This window comes from Pleuronectes platessa, chromosome 13 (assembly GCF_947347685.1).
Source record: "Pleuronectes platessa chromosome 13, fPlePla1.1, whole genome shotgun sequence".
Taxonomy (NCBI): Eukaryota; Metazoa; Chordata; class Actinopteri; order Pleuronectiformes; family Pleuronectidae; genus Pleuronectes; species Pleuronectes platessa.
Window position 1 is genome coordinate 13711779 of NC_070638.1, and position 23710 is coordinate 13735488.

The 23710-nt window shown below is 42.1% G+C and overlaps 3 protein-coding genes across 3 annotated transcripts; 1 reads left to right on the plus strand and 2 right to left on the minus strand.

Annotated features, from left to right (window-relative positions):
• The first annotated feature begins 712 nt into the window (after window positions 1–712).
• LOC128454917 (relaxin-3 receptor 1-like) lies at window positions 713–2490 on the plus strand. Its single transcript, XM_053438511.1, has 3 exons — window positions 713–907; window positions 1339–1782; window positions 1879–2490. Exons 1-3 carry the CDS (start codon window positions 713–715, stop codon window positions 2488–2490), a joined length of 1251 nt encoding a protein of 416 aa, XP_053294486.1.
• A 6606-nt stretch (window positions 2491–9096) lies between these two features.
• Window positions 9097–17553, minus strand: sirt6 (sirtuin 6). The gene is made up of 8 exons (XM_053437779.1): window positions 17403–17553; window positions 16172–16299; window positions 13677–13859; window positions 12437–12496; window positions 11950–12045; window positions 11786–11866; window positions 10947–11070; window positions 9097–10248 (listed from the first exon to the last, which is right to left on the minus strand). The coding sequence occupies exons 1-8, from the start codon at window positions 17466–17468 to the stop codon at window positions 9931–9933; spliced, it is 1056 nt and encodes a 351-aa protein (XP_053293754.1). The 5' UTR covers window positions 17469–17553; the 3' UTR covers window positions 9097–9930.
• Window positions 17554–18237: 684 nt separating this feature from the next.
• On the minus strand, window positions 18238–23528 carry LOC128454387 (ubiquitin-conjugating enzyme E2 R1). The gene is made up of 5 exons (XM_053437780.1): window positions 22755–23528; window positions 21456–21542; window positions 21237–21334; window positions 20165–20299; window positions 18238–20082 (listed from the first exon to the last, which is right to left on the minus strand). Exons 1-5 carry the CDS (start codon window positions 22938–22940, stop codon window positions 19872–19874), a joined length of 717 nt encoding a protein of 238 aa, XP_053293755.1. The 5' UTR covers window positions 22941–23528; the 3' UTR covers window positions 18238–19871.
• Between the last annotated feature and the right edge of the window lie 182 nt (window positions 23529–23710).

Consider the following 23710-nt stretch of genomic DNA (forward strand, 5'->3'; position numbering starts at 1 on the left):
CTTTAATCCCTCTTTGCAATTGTATTTATTATACTTAATTTTTAGTTATTTATTTATGTTGTTGTTGTTTTGCGTTTTTATCCTCTTGTAAAACACTTTGTAACTCTGTCATAAATAGTGCCATAACAATAAAGGTTATTATTATTATAAAAAATCATAAATGTTACCCTACATCATACATACATCTTTCCCCCCTGATTATTTACTTAAAAAATACACCTGATCTTACTGGAAGCAGAAAAGATTAAATGGTTTACTTCGAGTTGAAGTGCACGTTGCATGACAGGGCCACTCATGAGCGCCCCCAGGCGGTGGAGCCGAATCCCGCGAATATAAAAGCCTCCAGTGTGTGGATGCTGCCAGCATCAGTGAGAGAAGAGGAGGCTGCTGTCGCACTTCAGGCTCCAAAGTAGACTCCTTCACATTCAACAGCTCCTATCGTTTAGCTTTTTATTCTTTCCTCCACAACTGGAAACAACAACAACAACAACAACAACAACAACAACAACGCAGGGGCGCTTCAAGAAACCATCGTATAAAGCTGTGATCTCCCGCTGGGACTTTGAGCCTTAAATGCAGCAGGACGTGGACTATGGGGATTTTTGCATCCGAGACTGAGCCCGAGAAGAGGAGAGAAACCTGTGCAACTTATCGCCTCCAAAAGTAACTTGTCCCCGTTTATCTCGTATTTTCCCTCCGCAGCCGCTTCACCATGCAGAGCAACAGCAGCGGCTCCGCAGCGCTGAGCGCGTGTGGAGAGGAGGACGAGCGAGAGATCTCCAGAGTGGTCAGTCCCACCGGAGCAGCCTCCAACCTGGCTCCTCTCAACATCTCCCTGAGCTGCTGGCTGCACGTCCTCTCCAAGGAGTCCTCCCTGGACCTGCACGGGGACGGCGCCAACCTGGCCGTAGGTTTGATTATCCCGTACTTATCAATCACTGAATAATCCAACTCTATTTGTACAGGGACGTTCATGCAGGTTGTAGTGCGGCTCTAAGTGATTCCCAATCATGAGCCGAGAAAAGACAACACAAATAACAATGTGGACAGTAAGATGCCATCAAGACTTTAAAAGATACAACAATAACATAATTTAAAATGAGATGAAAACACACTCTAAGAACAGTTATATTTAATGTTATTCAAAACGTACATGTAATATGTTGTACTTATAAAATGTACAAGTTTCTGTAAAGTTTTTGATTATACATGAAAAACAAGCTTCAAACACTTTTCTTCTCTGCATGTCAGGTTTTGGCTTTTTTATTTCCTAATGTGCAATTTTTCGTTTGATCCTCTTTGAGAGAAACACTAAGTCCGAGTGTTGTTGTCCGACAGGTGCGAGTCCTCATCGCCCTGGTCTACCTAGTGGTGTGTGTGCTGGGGCTTGTGGGTAACTTCCTGGCACTCTTCCTGCTCCACTCCCGCCGCCGGGGCCACCACCACTCCTCCATTGACTGCTTCGTGATGAGCCTGGCGTTGACGGACCTCCAGTTCGTCCTCACCTTGCCGTTCTGGGCCATAGACACGGTGCTGGACTTCCGCTGGCCTTTTGGCCGCATCATGTGCAAGATCGTTAGCTCGGTCACCACCATGAACATGTACGCCAGCGTCTATTTCCTCACCGCCATGAGTGTGACCCGCTACCGCTCCCTGGTTACCTCACTGAAGATGGAGAGCCCAAGGATCGCCACTGCTCGGGCCAAGTGGGGCAGTTTAACCATCTGGGTGGTGTCACTGGTGGCTACGCTGCCTCATGCGTTCTACTCCACCACAGTCCAGGTTTTGAGACTCATCTATCATACCCTGAACTGATTTGCTTAGAGTGTATTCTCTGTTGTGGGTGAGCAGCCTCTAATACAGTTGTTGCTTTTACAGGTATCTGCTGATGACGAGCTGTGCTTGGTGCGGTTCTCTGACTCGGACTCAGGCCACTGGGATCCACAAGTCCTGCTCGGACTCTATCAGATGCAAAAGGTCCTCTTAGGATTTGTCGTGCCCTTGGTTATCATCAGTGTGTGCTACCTCCTGCTCCTGAGGTTCATCCTGAGCCGACGCATCGTGGGCAGTGTGGTCAGTGGAAGCGAAACCGAGAAGTCAGAGAGCGAGAGGGGACGCCAGCGCCGCCGCTCCAAGGTCACCCGCTCCGTCACCATCGTAGTTCTGTCCTTTTTCATCTGCTGGCTGCCCAACCAGGCCCTCACCATGTGGGGGGTGTTAATCAAGTTTGACATAGTGCCCTTCAGTAAAGCCTTCTACAACGCGCAGGCCTACGCCTTCCCCCTGACTGTGTGTCTGGCCCACGCCAACAGCTGCCTCAACCCGGTGCTCTACTGCCTGATCCGACGGGAGTACAGAGCTGGACTGAAAGAGCTTCTGCTCAGGGTGTCTCACTCCCTCCAACGCGTCCTCAGACTGGCTCTGAGAGGGAGACGAGTGGAGGAGGCACCATCCTGCCTGGTCGGGATACACAAAGACATCAACATGTGATTCACTGTCGGAGGGAAAGTTTGATGTTTTGGGGAAAGGTGCTCATTTAGTTTTTACTTGCTGAGAGTTGAAGGAGAAGATTGATCTCCCTCTCATGCTAGAACATGAAATAGCATGCAACAGCCAGCACCTGGTTAACTTTACTTAAATAACTAAAACAGTCAGGCTTTAACATAAAACCCATGAAGCTAACTTATAAAACAAAATCTGCAGAAAAGCTGAGGTAATAATGACCACCCGCTGTTTTACAGAGGTTTATGTTTCAGACTATTTCTTGGACGGGACCAGTGGCGACAAAGAACTTTGTCGCCATGTTGGCTCCCTCTGTTTCCAGTCATTATGCTAAGCTAAGCTAACTAGCTGCTGTAGCCTCATATTTGCACAGAGACATGAGTGGTATCAATCCTCTCATCTAACTCTCAGTAAGAAAGGCCGGCAGCATATTTTCAAAAATGCCAAACTTTTCCTAAAAGTTGATTGCCCTTTTTTAATGATGCCATTAACAGTTTTTTTCCCCTATAACTTCATTCATGAGCTGGTTTTTCAGCTTGAGAGCAGCACATAATAATTTAATATTCAGATTTTGTAAAGCTGTCGCATTCAAATAGTCTGTGCTTGTGCTAAAACTTTGCACTCAGATATTTTGTTGCCTGCACAGACATCCTGCGCTCCAGCTTCAGTTCTGACTGACTGCTTCTGTGTGATTTAATTTATGCAACAATTCTGTCAAAATTCCCCAGCCAATAGAATACCAGCGATAGTTTTTTTCCATAAAATTGTCACGTCCTGATTGTCGGTGTGTCAACTTTACTTTACTAGCCTCCTAAGGGCGGTTACTTTATATGAACTTTTATACAAAAGTGGACAGCTTGAGCACAAGCAGAACAGATCCAAGCACAAACGGGGGCTATTTGAGTGAAAGCGTTGCAAAATCTGAATGTAACATCGATAAATCCCTCTCTCCAACTGAAAGACCACACTATTCATCCCAATCTATTTCACACACACACACGCACGCACACACGCATGCCAACACACACAGTCGAATCGTTCACCTTGGAGAGAGAGTTGAAACAATCAAACTCCTCCAATCAGTCGACTCTGAGTTATTCTTTCCGACACAATCAAGCAAAGTGCAGTGTACTATTTGAGATTGTCAGATTTGCATTATGACTGATGTGTTTAATATCTGTGTTATTGTAGCTAACTCAGTTAGAGCATTAGAATCTGTCTAACGTCATTCACAGTTAAACTTAACCCCAGGATATATATATATATTATTTGTATTCAGTGTCGGTAGTGTTTGATAGAGCATGACGCTGTCTGCCATTTCCACGTCTCTTTGTGTCCCCCTTGCTCTGCTGATGTGAAGTGTGTTGTTGATACACATGTGTTCTGTGACATTAAATAAAAGGAGAGGACAAAAGAGTCTGGTGACGTCTGAGGAAGTTCATCTCGCCACGAAACTGCAGAGATGCGGCCAAATTAGGCAGCCGCACAAAAGCTGCCATACTTTTGCCCTTTGTGCAACCTTTGTAGTCCGCGCATGGATACACATCTTCAGCTGCACACAGATAAGGGCACATGCCACACACGCAGACACACAGACGCATACACCAAAGTTGCTCCACTGTGTGCCACTCTGCTGGTAATTACTTCTACAAGCAGAAGCACAGATGTACAGTATTCAGCACGTCTGTCTGTGGGAGCTTCTGACGCTAAAAGGCCAGTGAGTCACTGAGGGAACCGGCATCTTCCTGCCACGAATGGAAACCAGTCAAAAGAACTAGAGTCAGTTCTCCTTCAGCTGACTGCCCGACACGTTCCCTGTGATATCTGAGAAAGTCTTAAGTCGCTTTCGTACATCTGTTATCGTTTCCGCTGATTTGGGGTTTTATTTTTTAATCAAGCTGGAAACGCTGATCCAGAGCACCAAGCGAGTATAAGTACTGCGATCAATAATAATAATAATACAAAGTTATATTTGTATAGAACCTTTCATACAAGAAATGCAGCTCAAAGGGATTTACATAAAATATACATACATACCAATAAAAACGTGTTAAAATGTAATTCCAATTCCAATAAGGAGAGATGTTAAAATGATAAAAGAAAAGGAAATTAAAAGGGCAAGTTCAATATCTAGTTAATGGTGGAAGCAAAGAGAGAAGTTTAATGTTTTCCTTTAAAGACATTAGTTGAACTAGCTTGTCTGATATCTAGTGGCAGTCCGTTTGACAACTTAGGAGCATAAATTATTAAAGAGCCCTCTACGACCCCCCCCCCCCCCCCCCCCCCGGCTGTTTCTGGGAACCACTGATAGACTTGCTGCAGATGATATAGATACACATAGTTAACTAGAGTCAGCTCTGGAACTCCAGCACATATTTTTAGGCCTGGTTCACAAGAATAACAATCTGACAGGCAGAGTGATCCTGGCTATTCATCTTCAAGGACAGACAGTAGTTTCCAGAGTGCCGCTGATGAAAACCACTGGAGGAAGTTACTGACGTCAGTGTACCAAGTAACAAGAGAATATGGAGGCACTGGGAGAAAACTGGGCGCAAACTCCACAATAAAAGATTTTTCTCCTTGTGAAGTCACAGTGCCTTGTGCTGTCGTGTGATGTATAAAAAGAATCAGAAATAGGTCAAAGTCAGTCACACTTGGAGGTGATACTATGAAAAGCACTAAGTATAGACATGATGCCTGGTTGCATCTCAGTATGCAACGATGTTTGCAGAACAGAACAAGAGTTCCCACTGAAGAAAAGTCTAAATAAATCTAGACTCAAAGTTCACTTAATCACATTTTTCAGAGCTCCACTTAGTCTTAAAGGGGACAGTTTACCACAGTTGATATGGTTCATTGGGGTCTAAATGAAATGTCTGAAACATATTTTGGTCAAAATACCACAAGGATAATTTAAAACAGCCCTCCTCAGATTGACCTGTTTTGAGTGCCCCGCCCCCCCTCCTTCCCGAGATACAAGCGCCAAGATTTTTAGCTATTACCTCTGTAGAAATATGGCTACTGGAGACGAAGATACAATCTTGCAACCATATCGTTTTGAACCAGAGAGTCAGGTGGGCTCCACTGGCCCGGTCGCGAGCAACTAGCCGCGAGCTAACTGCCGGCCGGCGAGCGAGCCTATGACGTCAATTCTGGTCGTAATCCCCATTTCATAATATGTCCCCTTTAAATCTAAATTCAGCTTTTTCTGGTGCTTTCAGCCGCATCTCACAATTCTCAACAGAACTTGAAGTTAAAGCTCTTGTTATAAGCTCATTGTCCTCGGCATGAAGAACAAGAGTTATATTTGAAAGCCATGATGGGTAAATTCACTTCTAATGGTTTTCAAGATGAGAAGATTGTAACCATGTTTCCCAGTTTTCATCAATAATGCCACAGGCTGCAGTTGAGATGTCTGAAGGTGTTGTGCCCTGAAAAGAGGAGATGTTAATAAAGGGACTCGGACACGGTGCTTCCTCTGCGTCAGCGTCATCAAGAATGACACCGTGCCCAGAGCTCCCCTAATCCGGCCTCTGCAGGTATATCCAATCGATCAGCAGATCGATCAGCAGATCTTTCAACCAGGCTATACTAATCGAGTGCAGATTAACTATTCTCTATCACAGACTTGAATATTATTTAAACCACTGCTTTAAAAGTAATGTTAGAATAATTAAGTTTAATAACATGCAACTCTCTGTTTGACACTTGACAAAACTAAAATGGCACCATCTGCATTTTAACTATCTACCACAAAGGCTCGACTGCTTGATACGGTCATCATCATGTCGCGCTTTCAACCAATTCTCATGCTGTAGATCAGAGCTTCAGTCTTTGGGATGAAGACTTAATGAGATGTGGTTGATAGCTCATGGTCAATCTGCTTTCAGCCACATCCCAGTTTTCATCAAGAAAACTTTGAGTCCGACCCGTCCTCTTCTATCAGTCACAGCATGAAGACCAAGCGCTGCAGTTGAAAGCTTGGGACACAGAAAGCTTTTATTGATTTTCATCGAGGGGAAATTCCAGTTACTTTGTCTTCAACATGAAAACTTTTCGACTGCGTCTCAGTTTTCCTGACTAGGAGTCGCAGTAGACAGCTCCAGCTGAAAGCTCAACTGCTTCAGCAAAGATCCATCAAACAGCAAGTGGACGTTTCTTACACAGTTGCCCCCTAAGTTTACAATGTAGTCACAGCTGCTGTGGACGTGATCATTTCAAATTAATTTACACAACAGCATTTATAAACATTAAAAAATACCAGAATTCCTCTTTTAGGTCTAAAAGAGCTTTCAACCACATTCACTCTTAAGTAAAGATCAAATTACAACTGCGCCTCATGATCTCTCTTAATTATGGGCTTTTTTTCTAGATATTACAGCCTTCTCGATTCGGTCTGATAGGGATGTTGAGAGACTCTTTGACAGTCCCGTGATACTCCTCTTTCAATCCCCTCTGCTGGTCTTCTTCATCACCACTAAATTGGGAGGGACAACGCTCTGAACATGTCCCTAATGTCTGAGAGAGTTAAATTATCATATAACCCGGCTTTCAAAACCACTCTTTCTCCTCAGTTAGCGGGATGTTGTGCTTGGGAGGTAGCACGGTCGTTCACTAATCAGAAGGCCGGTGGTTCGATCCTTAGCTCCTCCAGTCCATATTTCAGAGTGTCCTTGGACAAGACACTAAACCCCGAACTGCAGTGTGAATGGTGGTTAAGTGCTATAAATAGAATCCCTGTATGAATTTGTGTGTGTGTACGACTTGTAGCGTCGACTGCTTTAAGTGAACATTAAGTAAATTTATGCTGTTTTCAACACGTCCGCCTCTGGAGAATCATTTCTGTCGAGAAGAGTGGCGGTGAATCTTGATGGAGCTGTTAGCGCTGATGTAGCGGCACGACTTAGTCACGTTACAATTAAGATGGAAGTGTCTTAAAAGGACATTGATAATCCTGTGTTCCTCCTTCGAGAAGAGCAACGAGTGGAAGTGACTGCCCGGAAAATTGCTCCCGCACGTGGAGAGGCAGGTTCACGACGCCTGCTAATTGAAAAAAACCAAAACCATTATCAGCCTGTGTCAAAGAGCGAGCTCATGATAAAATCAGTGTTACCACTCAATTTAGAGTGCTTTTGAAAGATTTTACTTCCAATTTATAGGTGAATTAAGGCCACTTATCTCTCTTTTCTCTCCTTTCTGGACACTCAAACCTTCAGGTGTCAAGGAAATCCGCTCAAAACTGTCTCTAATGGCTCGCAAATTTGGCTCGTTAATGATTTTCTTCCAACGGTCTGGTGCCACACCCTTTAGAAGCCTAAACTCTTCAGTTTAAGAAACCATTAACGCTGATTTACAGGTTAGTCTGACCTTTTGGCTCCGTTCATTGTTCTTACTTTCCTTAAACGTGCCACAGCGCTCCACAGCAGTGAGTGTTACATAGTTAACAAGCTCTCCTTCAGACTTGATTCTGGCTTCGTCAGACCGCAAGATCAACAGTCGTCTAGTCCCTTTGTGCCCACTCAGGCCGTGCCGCTGCTGACTGCCTCCTCGTGGCCTTTCTGTCAGATAGCGCCATTGTAGCAGTAGATAGTCTGCAACTATATGACCTCAGAACTTTTCAGAAACCATTCCTCACTATTCTGACTGAAACTCACAAGAGCCAACGAGAACATGGCTCTGATCTCCACTGTCGGACCTGAGAAACTGTGTTTTTAGTAAATTTACCATAACAGAATACATTTCAGATATAACAATAAAAAACAAATATTACATTTCTCTAATTTCTCTTTTCCTTTTTAGGTCTAAAAAAGTAGATCTAACAAGTATAAGGTCCGATGGAGACCTGGTAGTAATATCAGAGTACGTCAGTTCACACATGGCATTAGAATGCACCTCTACGTGTGTGGAGTGACCACTTGTGATGAGATCTCACTCTCCCACTCAATATGCAAATACACACGCACAACATTTCTGCCCTCGAACAGTAAGCGGTGTCGTCTCCAGAGCCGTAATGAGGACCATTCACAGAGCAGCAAGATTGACAGAGCGCGTGTGGGAGTTACAGCTGTCGCATTGTCCGACTGTGTTGCTCATACCGTATGTCGAGGAAGACAAAGGGCCTTAATAGGCTGAAGCGTATTCAACATCGGATATGCAGCGACGTGATCTGTACAGTAATGACCTGCACATACAAACACCTGTGTCTCAATGTGCAGCCGTGGCATTGAGGAATGAATGATCTTATTTACGAAAGAAAAGGAAACAAAGGGTGAAATTAAAGTGCAGGGTTTTCTTTTTTTCCTGAAATCTGTATTTACAAGTTGGAGGCGCTTCTCTCCTCTTCCCATTGACAACATGTCTTCTTCACAGACAGCAGGTTCGATTGCCACCTTCAATCACTATGCAGTGATGGGTGATTAATCTTTTTACCAGCAGCTTATATATTCTGTCCTCAGTGATGGAGAGGAAGGGACACGGAAGACTAAGACTCATACGTGCTTTTCTCCATTTCCTTTGAAAAACAGGTCTGTCTTTGCAACTAGGCCACTGCTGGCTGAGAGCACTTACACAGCACACATAGAACACAGCACAGAACACAGGTCATTATTATCTTTAATGCCATTACCTATATATATGTAAAAAAACTGTAAAATGGCAGACAAAGTACAAGGCTTTTTCCTGAGATAAAAACACTGTCCTACAAACAAACACAATATGTGATTATGGTCCATTTACAGCTAATCAGCAGAAGCCCATCGGAAAAGCTTTTAACAGGGTGTATTTTACATACCTCAATAAAAGCTTCACTTATCAGTGTGTTCTAGTTCTCATTTCATTGTCCTAAGTAAAGGTACATCCTTCGTGTTCTTAAAGTAGCAGGAGGTACGGCCAGTGTTTCGGGGCCTTCTGGTGTAGACAGTGGACAATCCAGGCCTAGACTCCGTCTTCTGTTCTTCTTTTATCACACGAGTCAAACGATTCTTCAGATTCTACTTTTTGTAGATGTTTTGGGTCCAGGCGACATTTTGGGTAATCTCTATGAACAGTTTTCAATGTGGTCAATGTGTTTCACCTCTTTTGTTCTCCACACGGACTGTTTACCTGTGTGCAGCCAAAGCCTGCTCCAACATGATTGGTCAAACTAAAATCCGGAAACCAGAAGGCTTCCAGACCCCAAATCTTGTCCTTCGCCTTCCACATTCTACATATTCTCATGTAGAATCTTTTTACAGAGACTTCTCTTTGCTGTTCATTATGACTGTGACGGTATGTGTACAAAATCTAGGATTGACAAATCCACGAGGGGGGTTAGATGAGTAGAACCTCCATCATCTGTGAAACTGATGAAACCGAGCAGCCTCACATGTAAACTCTGTTTCTCCATGGGTTTGTGTTGAGACGCAGTTGAAAGAAAAAAAATACCTGAGGCTATTTCTCTTCATTTTTCACCACTGGGGATTCTTCTCTCTCTCTCTTTACTGAAGGCATCTCCTCCTTCACGCTCCCATTGTCTGTTAGCTGTGCTGCTTCTCTCTTCCTTTCATCCTTAACAAGGTTCTTTTTCCCCCTCCCTTTTGCAGGAAGAGCTCGCGGTGGTTTGACATCTTGGGCGGCCTCTGAGGCGCCTGTGGAGCTTTCGCAGACGGTCGGCCCTTCCCACTTTGGGATGTCCAATCCCAGCAGCTCCATCACCTGTTTCATGACCTCATCCACGTAACCGTTGATACGAATGTGCGCATGCTTGTCCTATAAGACAAAACATTACAACCGTGAAACAAAGAACAGGAATGCATCTGTTGGAGTGTTAGGTCAAATTAAAGGGGTCAAAATAGGAATTTGAGAATAAAGTCCCAATATTACGAGAAAAAAGTAATAATATTTCAAGAAAGACGTAAATTTATTCTACGTGTCATATTAGAGGGGGAACATCAGGAGAATAGACTCTCACCTGCGTTAAAATGAGGCATGTTGAGCAGCTTGTTAGGAAATACTTTAGGGTGGGTCTCGCAAATAACGAGATAATTAATATTTTGTCCCATCAGCACCACATTATCATGAGTATCAGGAGACTGAAAGGATTGTTTGATAAAAAGTGTCTATTTTGGAGAAAGAACCTGCCTTTGGAGGAGGAAAGGTCAGGTCGTGTTTGACTCTGATTTAACGTTGTTGGTTCCATCTGTGTGATATTCAAATAGGTTTCTCTCTCTTGAAACACTGAGATTGGTTCAAGATTTTGAAACCAGAACAAAGCAACCCTGGCAAGCATGGGTTTTCCTAAAAAGATTTTTTCTAGATTCTTGAAATGTTATGACGTTATACTTGTAATATCGGATTTTGGATTGTTTAATATGGCCCTTGCACTCTAACGTACAAGAAGTGACTGCCATTGGATGCTTCCGTATGTAAATATGCGTGTGAGGATATGTCGTATGATTGAGACTCACATGCTTCGTAGGCTGCAGGTTGACAATGACCATTTTCCCTCCTTTGCGTTTGGTTAGGAGCGGAAGGTCTCCACTGGGTTTGATCTGCAGGGACGTGCCGAGGGTCAGTGCCAGGTCTGCTCGTCTGCGAGGCAACAGGAGAGAAACACATCACACATAAATGGTTCAGAAAAAACTCTTTAAACACTGAAGAAATACATAAATTAACATTAAAACCAATGACCAAACTATTCAGACATTAAATATAGTTGTTTGTACAATGTTCTTTATATTTAATCATTTATTTAATCTCTTTTAATCAGGCAGTCTCATTGAGATTTCTGATCTCTTTTTCAAAAGACATGTGGTGACATTCACGATTAGCAAATAAAAGCAAATAGAGTAAATAAATAAAAGCAACACAAAAGGGACTTAATTGAAAAAAATACAAGAATCACGAAAACATCTAAAATCAAATATAAAAAATTGCCAAAGGGAATGTGAGACTGCAGTTGAAGGACAAATTGCAGCTCATTCCATTTAAAAGCTGCATAAAACCTGAACCTTCTGTTCAGGAATACTGTTCTAACAACAGCTGATATCTCAGGAGATGTAGTGACTAGAGTAGTGACTACAGTTAGACAGTAATTATACTCAAGAGGCAAAAAGGAAAAATAAAGCAGACTGTCCTGTTAGGAAGCTGAAAAAAGTAAAGCGCTAAGGAAAGGAAGTCAGGATAATTTCCAAATGTTTGTTTATAGTTTATCAAGGCAGACGCTAAATCGAAAACAAAAGGGCCAGTTATAAAATGTAAAAGGGAAACAATTGAGCACAAACTGCAGCAAAAGTATCTGTCTCACCTGCTGGCATTTTCTGCTTTGTTCAGGTCTACGTCAGGAAGAGCATCCTCCCAGTCCAGTATGGTGCTGATTAGCTTCCCTCTGTTGTAGTAAATAAACACACGGTTAGTAAATCACAAATGGTAAAGCATCATTTCCAAATGATCCAAGTGCGTTTGCTCTACCTGCAGGCTCTGAGTCCTCTGGAGCGCACCACATCACAGTAACGTCCTGTCGGCTTCAGGCCCATCACACCGATCACCTTCTCTCTGACATACTGCCTGAGAGAGGAGAGCCGAAAACAACACTGTTTAACCAGAGAACCTTAGTTTACTAGAAAATGTGTCATGGCAGCTCACCGGTTCCAGGAATCATTTCAGTTTTCTTCTCCTTATTCTTATTCTACAGGTATGAAACGGTTTCTCTGCTGCTGCTGCAGTGCATCTGCGTCAGAGTTCAACAACTGTGTGTTCAGAATGCTCATTACCTGTTCTCTTCTAGACTTCCCATGATCTTTAATAAGTCTGGCTTTTCTCCTCTGATTTCTCTAATTGATGAGATGTTTTCAATTTCAGAGTTGCCATTGACTGTGGTTTGTTATTTGTTTTATTTATTTAGATGCTAAATGTTGGTGATTGGAGCATGTGTGTGTGCGTGTGCGTGCATACGTACCGGCCGCACTTCTCACAATCCTCCACAAACATGTTTCCATGAAGCTCTGATAACAAATCCCTAACAGAGTTAGAGGGAAAAAATTACACAAAGGCAACAAAGAATCAGAAAGATGACACTGATTTAGATCATTATTTAGATCACTTCTACTTAATGTTCTTTTGAGTTCTGGCATCTGCAAGTAGAAGTGTCAACCAGTTTACTTCACCAGTTAGTCTAAAGTCTACGATTTTCCTCAGTGAGCTTCCACTTTGCTGCCTGACTGATGGAGGAGAGAGGCAGAGCCAAGATGGCTTCAAGGGAAGTGTGGGTCTGAGTACTAAATGATTATTTCCCTTACACTGAGAATTATTTGAGCAGCGTTTCAAAAGCGCTTCATGTCTGGCGCTTTTGGATTTGTTATCACGAAGCAGCAGCAGCTTAACATTAAAACAATGAGTCATAACCACACGTGTAAAAAACAATGTGAGATCTCACACATCTTACATAAGCTCTATACTTTGGTTTGGAAAATGTTAGAAAACAAAACTGAAGCGGGGAAGGTTGTCATTAATATTTTAACGATACTACAACTCTAATCAATACTGCTTATTGATCGAGCACTTTCACACTGTATTCTGATCTTTCGTTCTTTTTGAGCTTTTATGAAAGAAAATAATTTATGGGTGAGTTCATAAATTCAAAGCATTTGAAGAATTACACATTTTACCTTAAAATATGACAAATACAATATGTTGCATAATTTAAACTCTCCAGCACAATCAAAGCATCACAACAGATCCATTTTGAACATGTGTTTGGCTAAATGAAAATGTGGCGTAACTACATTGTTCTGAAAAATGCAGATCTCTATCATTCTTTACTTTGAAGTAGAACATTACATCTAGGATTATTTTTTAATATCATAACTATATACAGTCCTGGTTTGGACACATTGCTCATGTTTCCGTCCTCACATGTAAATCACGTGTTGCATTTGTGGAAACGAGCATCAACTCTACCGAAGTCTAACCACACTTGGGAACAATCAGTTCTCTCCAACATTTTAATTTGTGTGTCTTTGTTAGTGCAGGTAACAGCTCCTCCCTTGGCATACAGGAGAGAGGACTCTTGCACTTTCTCTGGAGTTTCATCAACCCCAAGTTTGTGTATAAACATTCATACTGGTTTGAGAGCTAGTGGTTTAGGGTAAGTGAGGTGAGTATATCATGCTGCAGGACAGGAGGCAGAGTGGAGATACCTGGGGAAGCCTGAGCGGACGTGCAGGCCATCCACATTCTGGCTGATGAGATACTTGAGGTATCCGGCCCTCTGCAGGCCCAGGAGCGCCATGTGAGTCAAGCTGGGCCGGGCGTCTTCAAATGTGATGTCAAAGCGAGGTGACTCCCCCTTTTCCTCTAACGTCCACACTCCCTTTGGACCCCTGGAATGGAGGATAGTGATGAATTAAGTATAAGGTTTGGATGCAGTGAGTGGACCCGAGGCTTTATCTGGCTTCAACTATATTGTGTGTGTGAGTTTTTTTATTCATGGAGTGTTAATGATGTTATTGGAGTATTTCTGGGAAGTTTGTGTACCAAACTGACAATGCACTGTCAAATGCTGCAAGTTGGAGCCCACTGACAATACCAGGGGGAAAAAACACACCGCACAAAGATTCACCCATTACTGAGATCTACAAAGAAAATTGGAGAAAACGTATTAAATAAAATTATCCATACAGACGTTTCACAGCAATAACAAAGATCGAACATGAAAGAAAAATGTCTCACAGCATAGAGCTGCATTTTTTCATGGTGAAATACATTAAATCTGGTGAACAATCCACCATCAATCGTTTCATGCTTCTATAATTACCCATTGAGTCTTGTGCTTCTGAATGACGGATGAACACAGCGCTGTTGACAGTGCTGGTGCCGTATGACAACCTGGCTGCCGCAAGTTACTTCAAGGACACACAACTTATCTCTATTATGCATTCACAACAGTCTCATCTTTCTCTTACTATGTGTGCTCGAACGGCCCCGTCTCTCATCGCCAATATGATTCACCGCCTGCTCTGCCAACACCAGTTCAAAGACATACTATTATTAACGGAGAGGCATCTACATCATTAGTTACATGCTTAAAACCATGAGAGATGCTGAAAGACATGAAAGCCACAGAGGATCTGTAATGCTGGTAAATGAGGCTGAGGTGGGGGAGGTACTGACTGTCTTACTCTCAGCTGGAACATGTTTGTATGTTTGTGTGTTTGTGTGGCAGCAGTGGGAATGCGGTTTGGCTTTAATGATGAGGTTGTCCAAGGTCGAGTCGTCCTGCCTGACTGGCAGACCAATCAAATATTAAATAGTCGAGTTTCCATCGCCAAGCATATTTATCTGTCATTCGCACTAGGTGAACCATGAGTAAAAAAGAATGAATGAGAGAATGAGTAAAATCATATAAGACCTTGCAAGTTACGTGCAGCCTCTATTGCACTTCTGTCTGTCCTGGGAGAGGGATCCCTCACATGTGGCTCTCTGAGGTCTCTATGTTCTTCCCTATTGTTAATAGGGTTTTGTTTTGGTATACTTTTTTCTTACTCTTGTTGAGCATTAAGGACGGAGGATGTTGTACCTTGTTAACCCCTATGAGTCAAATTGTGATAAGGGAATATGGGCTATACAATTCTTTATTTTATGTGTCTTAATCTTACAAAGAGCTGTACCACCCTCGTCTGCTCAAACAGTGGTACTGCAACAGGGAGTCTGCAAGTTTAAGGTCAATTTAAGATTTTTTTTAATGAATTAAATTTAATACCTATTTCAAATAGAACAGGAATACATAAATACCAGAGTCCCAGAAATATTTTCTCCTCCCTAAATTAATGTTAAGGGTAGAAGAGGATGACCCTCGAAACAGCACGCGTTTTAATTTGTTTGTGGTTCCATGAAATAAATACAGAATACTGGGTTTTCTGATTTATCATACACAAAATATTTGATAGATGTTTAAGTCTAGCTGGGGTGGATTTTTCTTATTGTACACTTGGAATGTGTTGAAAACTCTGTGTTTTGACAAAAAGTTAACGTGAAAATAGATTCTGCAAATTAATAATGACGGACTGAAATCGCGTGAGTTAATATCACTCAAGCTTCTGCCCCAGAGTAGAGGGAAACATCAGGCATGTGTGGACTATGAGGAGCCTGCAAAGTTTCTTGAATTGATACAAGAAACAAACATATTGTGATCTCTGTCACCAAGCTCTCCATCATGCAAACACATCCATGGCTTGTCTTAGTTTGAAGCTTGATAAGCACTGTTTTAATGAAGTCATCTCTTTGCACTGTCTTCTGCTGCAGTTGCATAATCGCACCTGAATGGAGAACTAGCACCACCTCATGCATGGAACGTGCAAAATGTACGTTTCTTTACCCATTTTTCTTTCAAATGCCACAAGGCTGCAGCTCAACTTCACACAGCCTTAACTCTAAAAACTGAGGTCACTGTAATAAGAGGACCCATTTTGTCAGTTTCCTGTCCAGCCTGAAGATGTGCAGCAGCAGGGGCTCTGTGTTGAAACAGAGTTACAAAGAACAGCAGGATGGCCCCTGTTCATGTTCGCAGGTATCACCTGTTGTTGTACTTATGTTGTTTTGTTGTATTATTTGTCAGTGAATGTTGTTTAGCAGGTGTGAGCAGTAACAGTAAATGTTGAAAAAGAAACGGTAATGACTTGGTTTTGTGCCTCACCTGAAGTCGGGTATTCCTGCTGAGGTGCTGATTCCTGCTCCAGAGTGGACGACCAAGAACTTAGACTCTTTAATCAACTGGGCGAGAGTCTCCACCTTCACCTTCGCCTCTTCAGCACTGTCGAACGTCTGCCACAGCACAAAATACGCAATCAGATGCTTTTGTACATGAGGGAGTTATATAGTATCTGAGAAAGAATAGTAAGATTATGTTGTGCAAGCAAGTCGAGAAATAACTTTATATTTCACACAGCTTGACCAATAAATTAAGATCTAAATATTGTATCTAATGAAGCCTGCAAATAAGACATTTGACATCTTTTAGATCCATCCATTTGCTTCAGGAAACATGATCCCAAAAGGTAAAAGTATAATAAAGTATTAAATATTTCAAGTGAATGTGGTTTCAAGAAGTGGTGTCACCACTAAACTTCTAGTTTAAGTAGGAGCTGCTTTCTTTGCTTGTTCAATTATTTTTGATTTATTATGTGCTTCCTTATTTTATCCCAAAACAATAATGGGAAGCAAGTTACAACATCATAAACAATTCTACATTCTTACAAAATACTACAGGTATGTGGATAAAAAATGCAAATGAGCATTTTATATTAAAAAATAACTTCATTTCTAGTTTGGAGAGATAACAAGTTAAATCTATTTATCAGGGCTTTACCCCCTATTTGGGCATTATCCATTAATTATCGTTACATTGAAGAAGGTAAAAATTGCCAAAAATGCTCTCAAGATCTAAAAATGTTATAACAACAGATATCGATATTTGTCACGATAAATGTCACATTTTTGTTTTGTTGAGTTTAAAGAGGGATTTTAGCAGAGAATGACAAACGCTTGATAAAGAGAAAAACATTTAATATCATCGTCATCTCCTCACTGTGTTTACACAATGCAAATCCATCATATCGACTTAAATTGGTCCTTTCTTTTATTGCTACTTATCAGAATTTTACTACAGTAATTATTGATATTGTTCTATTGCCCAGCCTTGACACAAACACTCTGAATGCTTGAGCACTTATCTCCCTACTCGTTCTTACCTAACACCTTTAATATGGGTCTTTGTGTTAACATCTTCAAATGTTTATAAAAAGATCTAAATCTTCTTCTCCCTCCACATCCCAAACATGCATGAACCAGCCATCCTCGGCTAACACGCTAGCTCCGTTAGCTGCCTGTTTGTGAGATGTAGCTCCGCTTTGTGCGTGTGAATTTACCTCAGGGAGTCCGCAGACACCTTTGTCCGCATACGGAGAGAGGCCCGCGGCGTAATTCACAGACATGACTGCGTTTTGGTCCGTTTTGTTTTGGTTTACAAATCTCTTCCTGTATGTTTTCTACACAGTGGGATGCTAGCGGCGCTGTTTAGCTGACGTCATCACTGGGCGACGACATCTGCTGCGTTCATTGAGATTACATTCTGGTTATTTTTATTATGTGTTTAGTTTCTAGTGTAAATATCCCCCTTTCATATGTTTGACAACTTTGATATTATCTTTGTCTTTATGTAAATGCTCTCTGGACAAGTTTGCTTGTATTTTATATATGTATCAATAAAAAGAAACCAGTTATTGTCCCGTAGGAATCTATACTGATTTATAATTTACAGATTTTACCCGACTGCCTACAAATGAAAGGTCCGTGTTCTCATGAACTGTATGACAACCCTTTTCTCTTTAAAAAACATGTGTTCATTTATGATAGTTATTTGCAGCAGTCAACATGTATTATTAGTGATTAGTGAAATGTGGATTAACACCAATTTAACAGTAACTTCTTTTATTTTTAAGAAATGCTAACTTGAAAGGTGCACCCCCTTGTGACATGGTGATAGAGAGCTGTCCCTCTTCTCATGTGCTATTTTGCACTCTCCACCCTCGTGCTGAACTATATCTATGTCCGTGAATCCTCATGAGTTATGATCCTTGACATCATTGCAAAAATCTTCTTTGAAAACATCCATGAAGTCTTCAAGGCTTTTCTGAAAGAACAGGACTCATCCACAGATGAAGCCGAAAATAACAGGTTACTGTCAATAAACTTTCAAGACTGTTTTTCCCTTTCCAATACATTTTTATTTTTCAGATTTTAATGACAGAAAATAAAAAATAAACGCAGGTGAGTAAAACAACATAATAATCACTTATACAGCTACATGTGCATATCAGTTATGGCTCTGGTTGAAGCTGTAAATCATGAAGAAAACCTAAAAAGGACAAATATCTGCTGTTTGAAGTGAATTGAATTCGTCATAATGTAATTCATTATCCTGAGAAATTCAGTATGAAGTCCAGATTTAAGAAAACAATCAAGATCTATACGCAAAAATGCACAGAGGACACCCATACGCTTTAAAACATATTATGCCAGAACCTGTCCACTCTCGGGCCAACACAACGACCTGAAATGAAAATAAATCATGATGTTCTTCCTCTTCTTCATGTCCAGGGCAAAAAAACTGTGATAATCTTGACTGACACTGCAACAACACCTTATGAAAGACACTTTTTCCTACAGAAGCTTTTTTTTGTGCCAATTAAAGCAAAACATCTGATCACAAAAAAGAAACATTCCCAAGCAGCGACTGCAGGCATAGTGTCTACCCAAAGAAAGAGTAAAATAACAAAGCTGGCAAGAGAACAAAAAGAAGACAAGAATACAACAAACAGTCATGAAATATTTTGGGCTTTTGTTTACACTTGTTTCGGGTTTTTAGCTCTTTAAGGCCACAAACCTGAGGAGAAATACAGCTCGGATCATTAATTATTTCTGCCCAACACCACCACCACCACCCCCCACCCTGAAAAACATGGTCATCCTACACAACTCTTACATCTGAGCTACTTCAAATAACAGAACCCCCACTCAAAATGACAGAGAAACACATCCAACAGTAACCAGAAGAAACACGGCAAAGATCAACGTTAGCAAAAAAAAAACGTTCATGAGGATTTTGAGCCACTGGCACCGTCCTCCATTATTACAAGTGCTTGTCATCATCAAGCTGAGATCAGATCACGATGGAGGGGAATCGTCCTTCAGTCAAAGACACGCAACGCTTCCAAAAGTGTTCAGGCATGCACAGGAACTTTGAAAACACGGCCCCGTGTCAAATCATATCCTGTCCTGTCGCAGCGAGAGGAGACTGTGAAACTCGGAAATGTCTGATTCAATGTGTTTGCAGTAAACTGCTCAACACAGTCAGGCTCCTGTAAGTCCTATTCATTCGTCAGTCATATAGACCAACTACTGGGCAGCGCTATACAATTACAATTAAGGAAATAAAGATATGCAGGAGAGAGGCTGAGTAATGTTTGGAAGTGTTTGCACCAGAGTAAATGTTGCTGATTTGGATCCAGCAACACCTTAAACTGTACAACTCAATGGGATAAAGCGAGTTGAAGTTTTTCTCTCAAAATAAGGATTGAGTTGGTGATGAAAATTGCGAAAATGGCGAAATTGGTGACTATTGTGCTGGTGGAAATCTTAACCGGGTCTGACCCTTCCACAACGACGCATCGATTCAATCCTCCTGAGAGGTTTAGGTAAAAACAGCTCATTTCATTAGTTGAGAAGTGGGAAGCTTCAAATCTTTCTTGGTTGTAGGCCTCGAATATCTGGCAACCCGGGCAGAAAAAAAGGGGGTAGCCTATGTCAGCTAGACTGCGTTGCTGTCATACAGCTTGTCATGACTCCTCGTTGCCGGAGTCGTCCTCATCGTAGCAGCAGTCACCGTCCCCGTCCTCCACATCGTCGTCGTCATAGTAATAGTCATAGAAGAGGTCGGAGCCTTCATCAGGGGCCGGGACGCGTGTGCGGATGCAGTACTCTGCGAGTGTGGTTGGGACTTTCACGCCGTCGCGCTCTGCTTCTGCTTTAGTGGCCAAAACCTGTTTCCTGAGGGAGAAATTAAGAAAACACTCACACACTGACTCCTCAGGAAGAGCTTATCCTGTGAAAACACAGTTTGAAATGTTACCTGATGATTTCTACGTATTCACGGTCCTTGCCCTTGCTCTCCCTCCATTTACGGTACATGACGGAAGCGTCCACGTTAGCAGGGGAGAAGGTGTTGGGTTCATTCAGCAGCGAGATCACGCTCAGTAAAATGGTCCTGGAGAAAAACACACACATGAGGGAAAAGAGAATGTGTTTAATTTATTTAGTGTAAAAAAATAACCTCCAGAAATTACGTATTCGCCCATTTTAAAGAATAAAAACACATTAATTATTCATTTGGTCAACTTATTTAATTGCCAATTACTTTTTCCCTAAATTGATTACCATCAACTAACCAACTATAAGGACATTGTTAATGTTTACTAATGTGTAGATTTCATCCATATTAACGATGTCTCATATGAAGACATGATACAACTGTGTTTTACTGTATTACTGTAATTTATTATCTGTTTATACACCAGCCTCCACTAACACTCCATGTTAGTGTGTAATAATCGACTTATTAAATGTTTATATTCTGCTTATGAACTCTATGAATAAGTGTTTCCAGCTAATCAGTTAACTGACTAATCATTTCAGCTCTAGGGTGAACACTGAAGCTAATGTGAGCTAGCCGACAAAGCTCTTCCTTTCACGGGCAGCTGGAGGCCACTTCACCGAGGAGCCGACAGTGTTCAGCTCCCTGAGATCACTGGAGCGGAAGAGAAAACCACCCCCCCCTGACCTCTTCACAAGATACCACTATACAATCCATAATGAATAACATTCCACCTTTTTGGTGGCTTTTTCAAAATATTAAAAATAGGTTTTAAACTGAGCTTTAGTCTCTACCAATTTTACGATTGTACAAATAATGGACGAGTTGCGAAAGAATGGCACCTATCGACAGCTTGGCCCAAAAAAAGATCCAGTTACACATGCGGTGTAGAATCCCTGCATATGTATTCATTGTTAGTCTATAGTATAGATTATTTTGTATTCTAAAGACAAACGTCATGTGATAAAGGTGCAAGTCAGGTGGTTTTCAAGAGCACAAAGCAGGGAGGTAACCAGAAACAGGAGATATAATAATGAAGGTGGCTGCTAACCGGACATTCTGGGTGGGATTCCATCTCTCTGAAGGCAGCTCTCCACTCTGCGGGTCGTCCACTGGAGGGTGCAATATGGAAATACACACATCTCCATTCTGAAACAAAGGAAAGCGACTCTTTTCATTTTCACGTGTAGGGCAGCCATTTAAATCAAATACAATATCAAGAGAACACACACAAGTTCATATAAAGTTGAGCCAGACATTGATACCACACCTCATAGATGTTGGGGTGCCACATCTTGGTGAGGAATCTGAAGGCGGGTGGGGAGTACGGGTAGTCAATGGGGAACTTGACCCGAGACTGGGATGCAAAACAGATAAAAGAAGGACATTTACATGTAACTGTACACTCTGCTGCTACAGTTTTCATTAACAGGCTTGAGTTTTAATGACGGCGTGGCCTTACGAGTTCTACCTTTACACTTTTCCATCTGCAGACGCTGAATACGGTTTTAAAAGGTGTGTTTGTTTATCTGCTCAAACTACTGAATAACTTTAGAGTTCTGTAAATGTCTCTCATTTCACTGCATGATGAGGGCAGCAACCTGGAAAGTGACAACAGGCTCCAGCTGCAGGGGTTGTCCAACAAACTAGTCAGATGGAAGCAGAGGTAATTGTGGGCTTTGTGGAAACAGAAGGTGAGCAGGAAGTCTCAGTGTATCCTGAGGGAACATTCACACCAACACAATGGCAACTGTTAGACTTAAAGTCTTAGAAAATCATTGGTTTACCTCTGCCAACAGAGCTCTGACCCCTGTCCATTTGTTTGTGGGTTTGTTTCTGAGATTACACAGAAATAACTGAACAGATTTCCACAAAGCCTGGTTGATGGATGTGGTATGTCAGGGAAGAAGCCATTAAAAGTTGGTGCGGATCCAGGTTTTTTACTTTCTATAACATTGTTAGATAGGACGTTTTCAACATTTTCATCCTTATCTCACGATTAATTCATGGATCTCGATTAAGTGACTCAAGCACATTTAGGTCACTGTTATCGATGAGTGTGTGAAATATAGTGCAGCTGGTTACTGACTCAACTTCTTCTCTGGAGTCCTGGTTATTTATTGTTGCACATCTAGGATCATGGCTGCGGCCACATTGTGATCATGAAACACAGAGGGATCTATGACTGGCAATATTGCTTTCATTACAATTGTCATTACTGCGTCCTTGTTTTGTCTGAAATTATTTTTTGTATAAAAACTTTAAACATGGATCCTCTCAATTTATGTTAGATGCTGTCTCGAAAGTTGTAAATATTGTTATTTAGTTGAGGAGCATGTTACAAGCTAAGCCAATTTAAGGATTTCTCACTTTTTTTTCCTCTGTGAAATTTTGTTTTTTCTTTCTCACTCTAATCGAAGGACAGATGATGTTGCACCTCGTTCCGCCTATGAGCCTATTATGATTTGTGAATATTAGCTATACATTTGACTGACTGATGTGCTGTGTGTGGTTTAATGAACCGTCAGATGTGTCTAGGAAAACGTCTGGTGTTCCTTTCTCGTCTTACCTTGAAGTAGCCCCCTTCATAGTGAGTGTTTGGGGGTCCGAAAATGGCCACTTCCCAGATGTAGAGATCCGCCTCGTCCACCAGTGTGATTTTGAAGCCCTCGACGGGCTCCTCCTGGAGACTCTTCATCTCCAACATGAGTGCTTTCTGAGAGCTGGCCACATGAGTGGAGTTGTGTTGCGCCATCCTGGACCTGCTGGCTCTCAGGACGGTGGAGGGGTGGACAGCTGACGGGGGTTGTTTACACCAACGGGGCTTTAAGTGAACCACTAACCGGCCAAACAACAACAACAACAACAACAACTTGTGTGTTCTTGGTGTTCGCAGACAATGAAAACAGGCCAAACCAGCCTGGCTGCGCACACGCAGACAAAAGGTCGCGTTTGTTCCCCCAAAATAATCTAAATGATTCCTCTCAAACGTCAACACTCGGTCTCTGGTGGAGTGGCTGAACCATGGTGGCTGACCCTTCGGCTTTAGTTGATCTACCTGGCAGGGCAGCCGCCGGACATAAGCCTCCGTAAATCTACTGGTAACGGGCTGGCTAATGTGAGCTAGCCGACAAAGCTGTTCCTTTCACGGGCAGCTGGAGGCCACTTCACCGAGGAACCGACCGTGTTCGGCTCCCTGAGATCACCGAAGCGGAAGAGTAAACAGCCGCTGCTTCGCTCCTGTCAGATGTGAAGCTGATTATGTCCCAACACATCACCGGGTGAAGAACAGTGTTGTTGAAAGAAGTCCCCCCTCTCCCATCAAAACAGGCAGCGGCGCCCTGGCTTCTGGTATTTGTAGTTCAACATAATCTGCAGCCTTCATTTTTTTCCACGGATAACCACAAACAAGCCGCACGGAGGCACACCAGGACCTTGTTGAATCACATTAAACTCAAAAACGTGTGAAGCGTTTTGTCACGGCCATAATTTCTTGAATAGTAATTTAAAAGGCAAACTGGGAGA

Coding starts and splice junctions, on each gene's coding strand:
- LOC128454917 (XM_053438511.1), top strand. CDS start 713: ATGCAGAGCAACAGCAGCGGCTCCGCAGCGCTGAGCGCGTGTGGAGAG. Junction 908..1,338: donor GGGACGGCGCCAACCTGGCC/GTAGGTTTGATT, acceptor GTTGTCCGACAG/GTGCGAGTCCTCATCGCCCT. Junction 1,783..1,878: donor TCTACTCCACCACAGTCCAG/GTTTTGAGACTC, acceptor TTGCTTTTACAG/GTATCTGCTGATGACGAGCT.
- sirt6 (XM_053437779.1), bottom strand. CDS start 17,468: ATGTCTGTGAATTACGCCGCGGGCCTCTCTCCGTATGCGGACAAAGGT. Junction 11,071..11,785: donor AAAGCAGAAAATGCCAGCAG/GTGAGACAGATA, acceptor GTTGCCTCGCAG/ACGAGCAGACCTGGCACTGA. Junction 10,249..10,946: donor ACCTGCAGCCTACGAAGCAT/GTGAGTCTCAAT, acceptor TTTGTCTTATAG/GACAAGCATGCGCACATTCG.
- LOC128454387 (XM_053437780.1), bottom strand. CDS start 22,940: ATGGCGCAACACAACTCCACTCATGTGGCCAGCTCTCAGAAAGCACTC. Junction 21,335..21,455: donor GGCACCCCAACATCTATGAG/GTGTGGTATCAA, acceptor CCTTTGTTTCAG/AATGGAGATGTGTGTATTTC. Junction 20,300..21,236: donor AATCCCACCCAGAATGTCCG/GTTAGCAGCCAC, acceptor GTTTTTCTCCAG/GACCATTTTACTGAGCGTGA.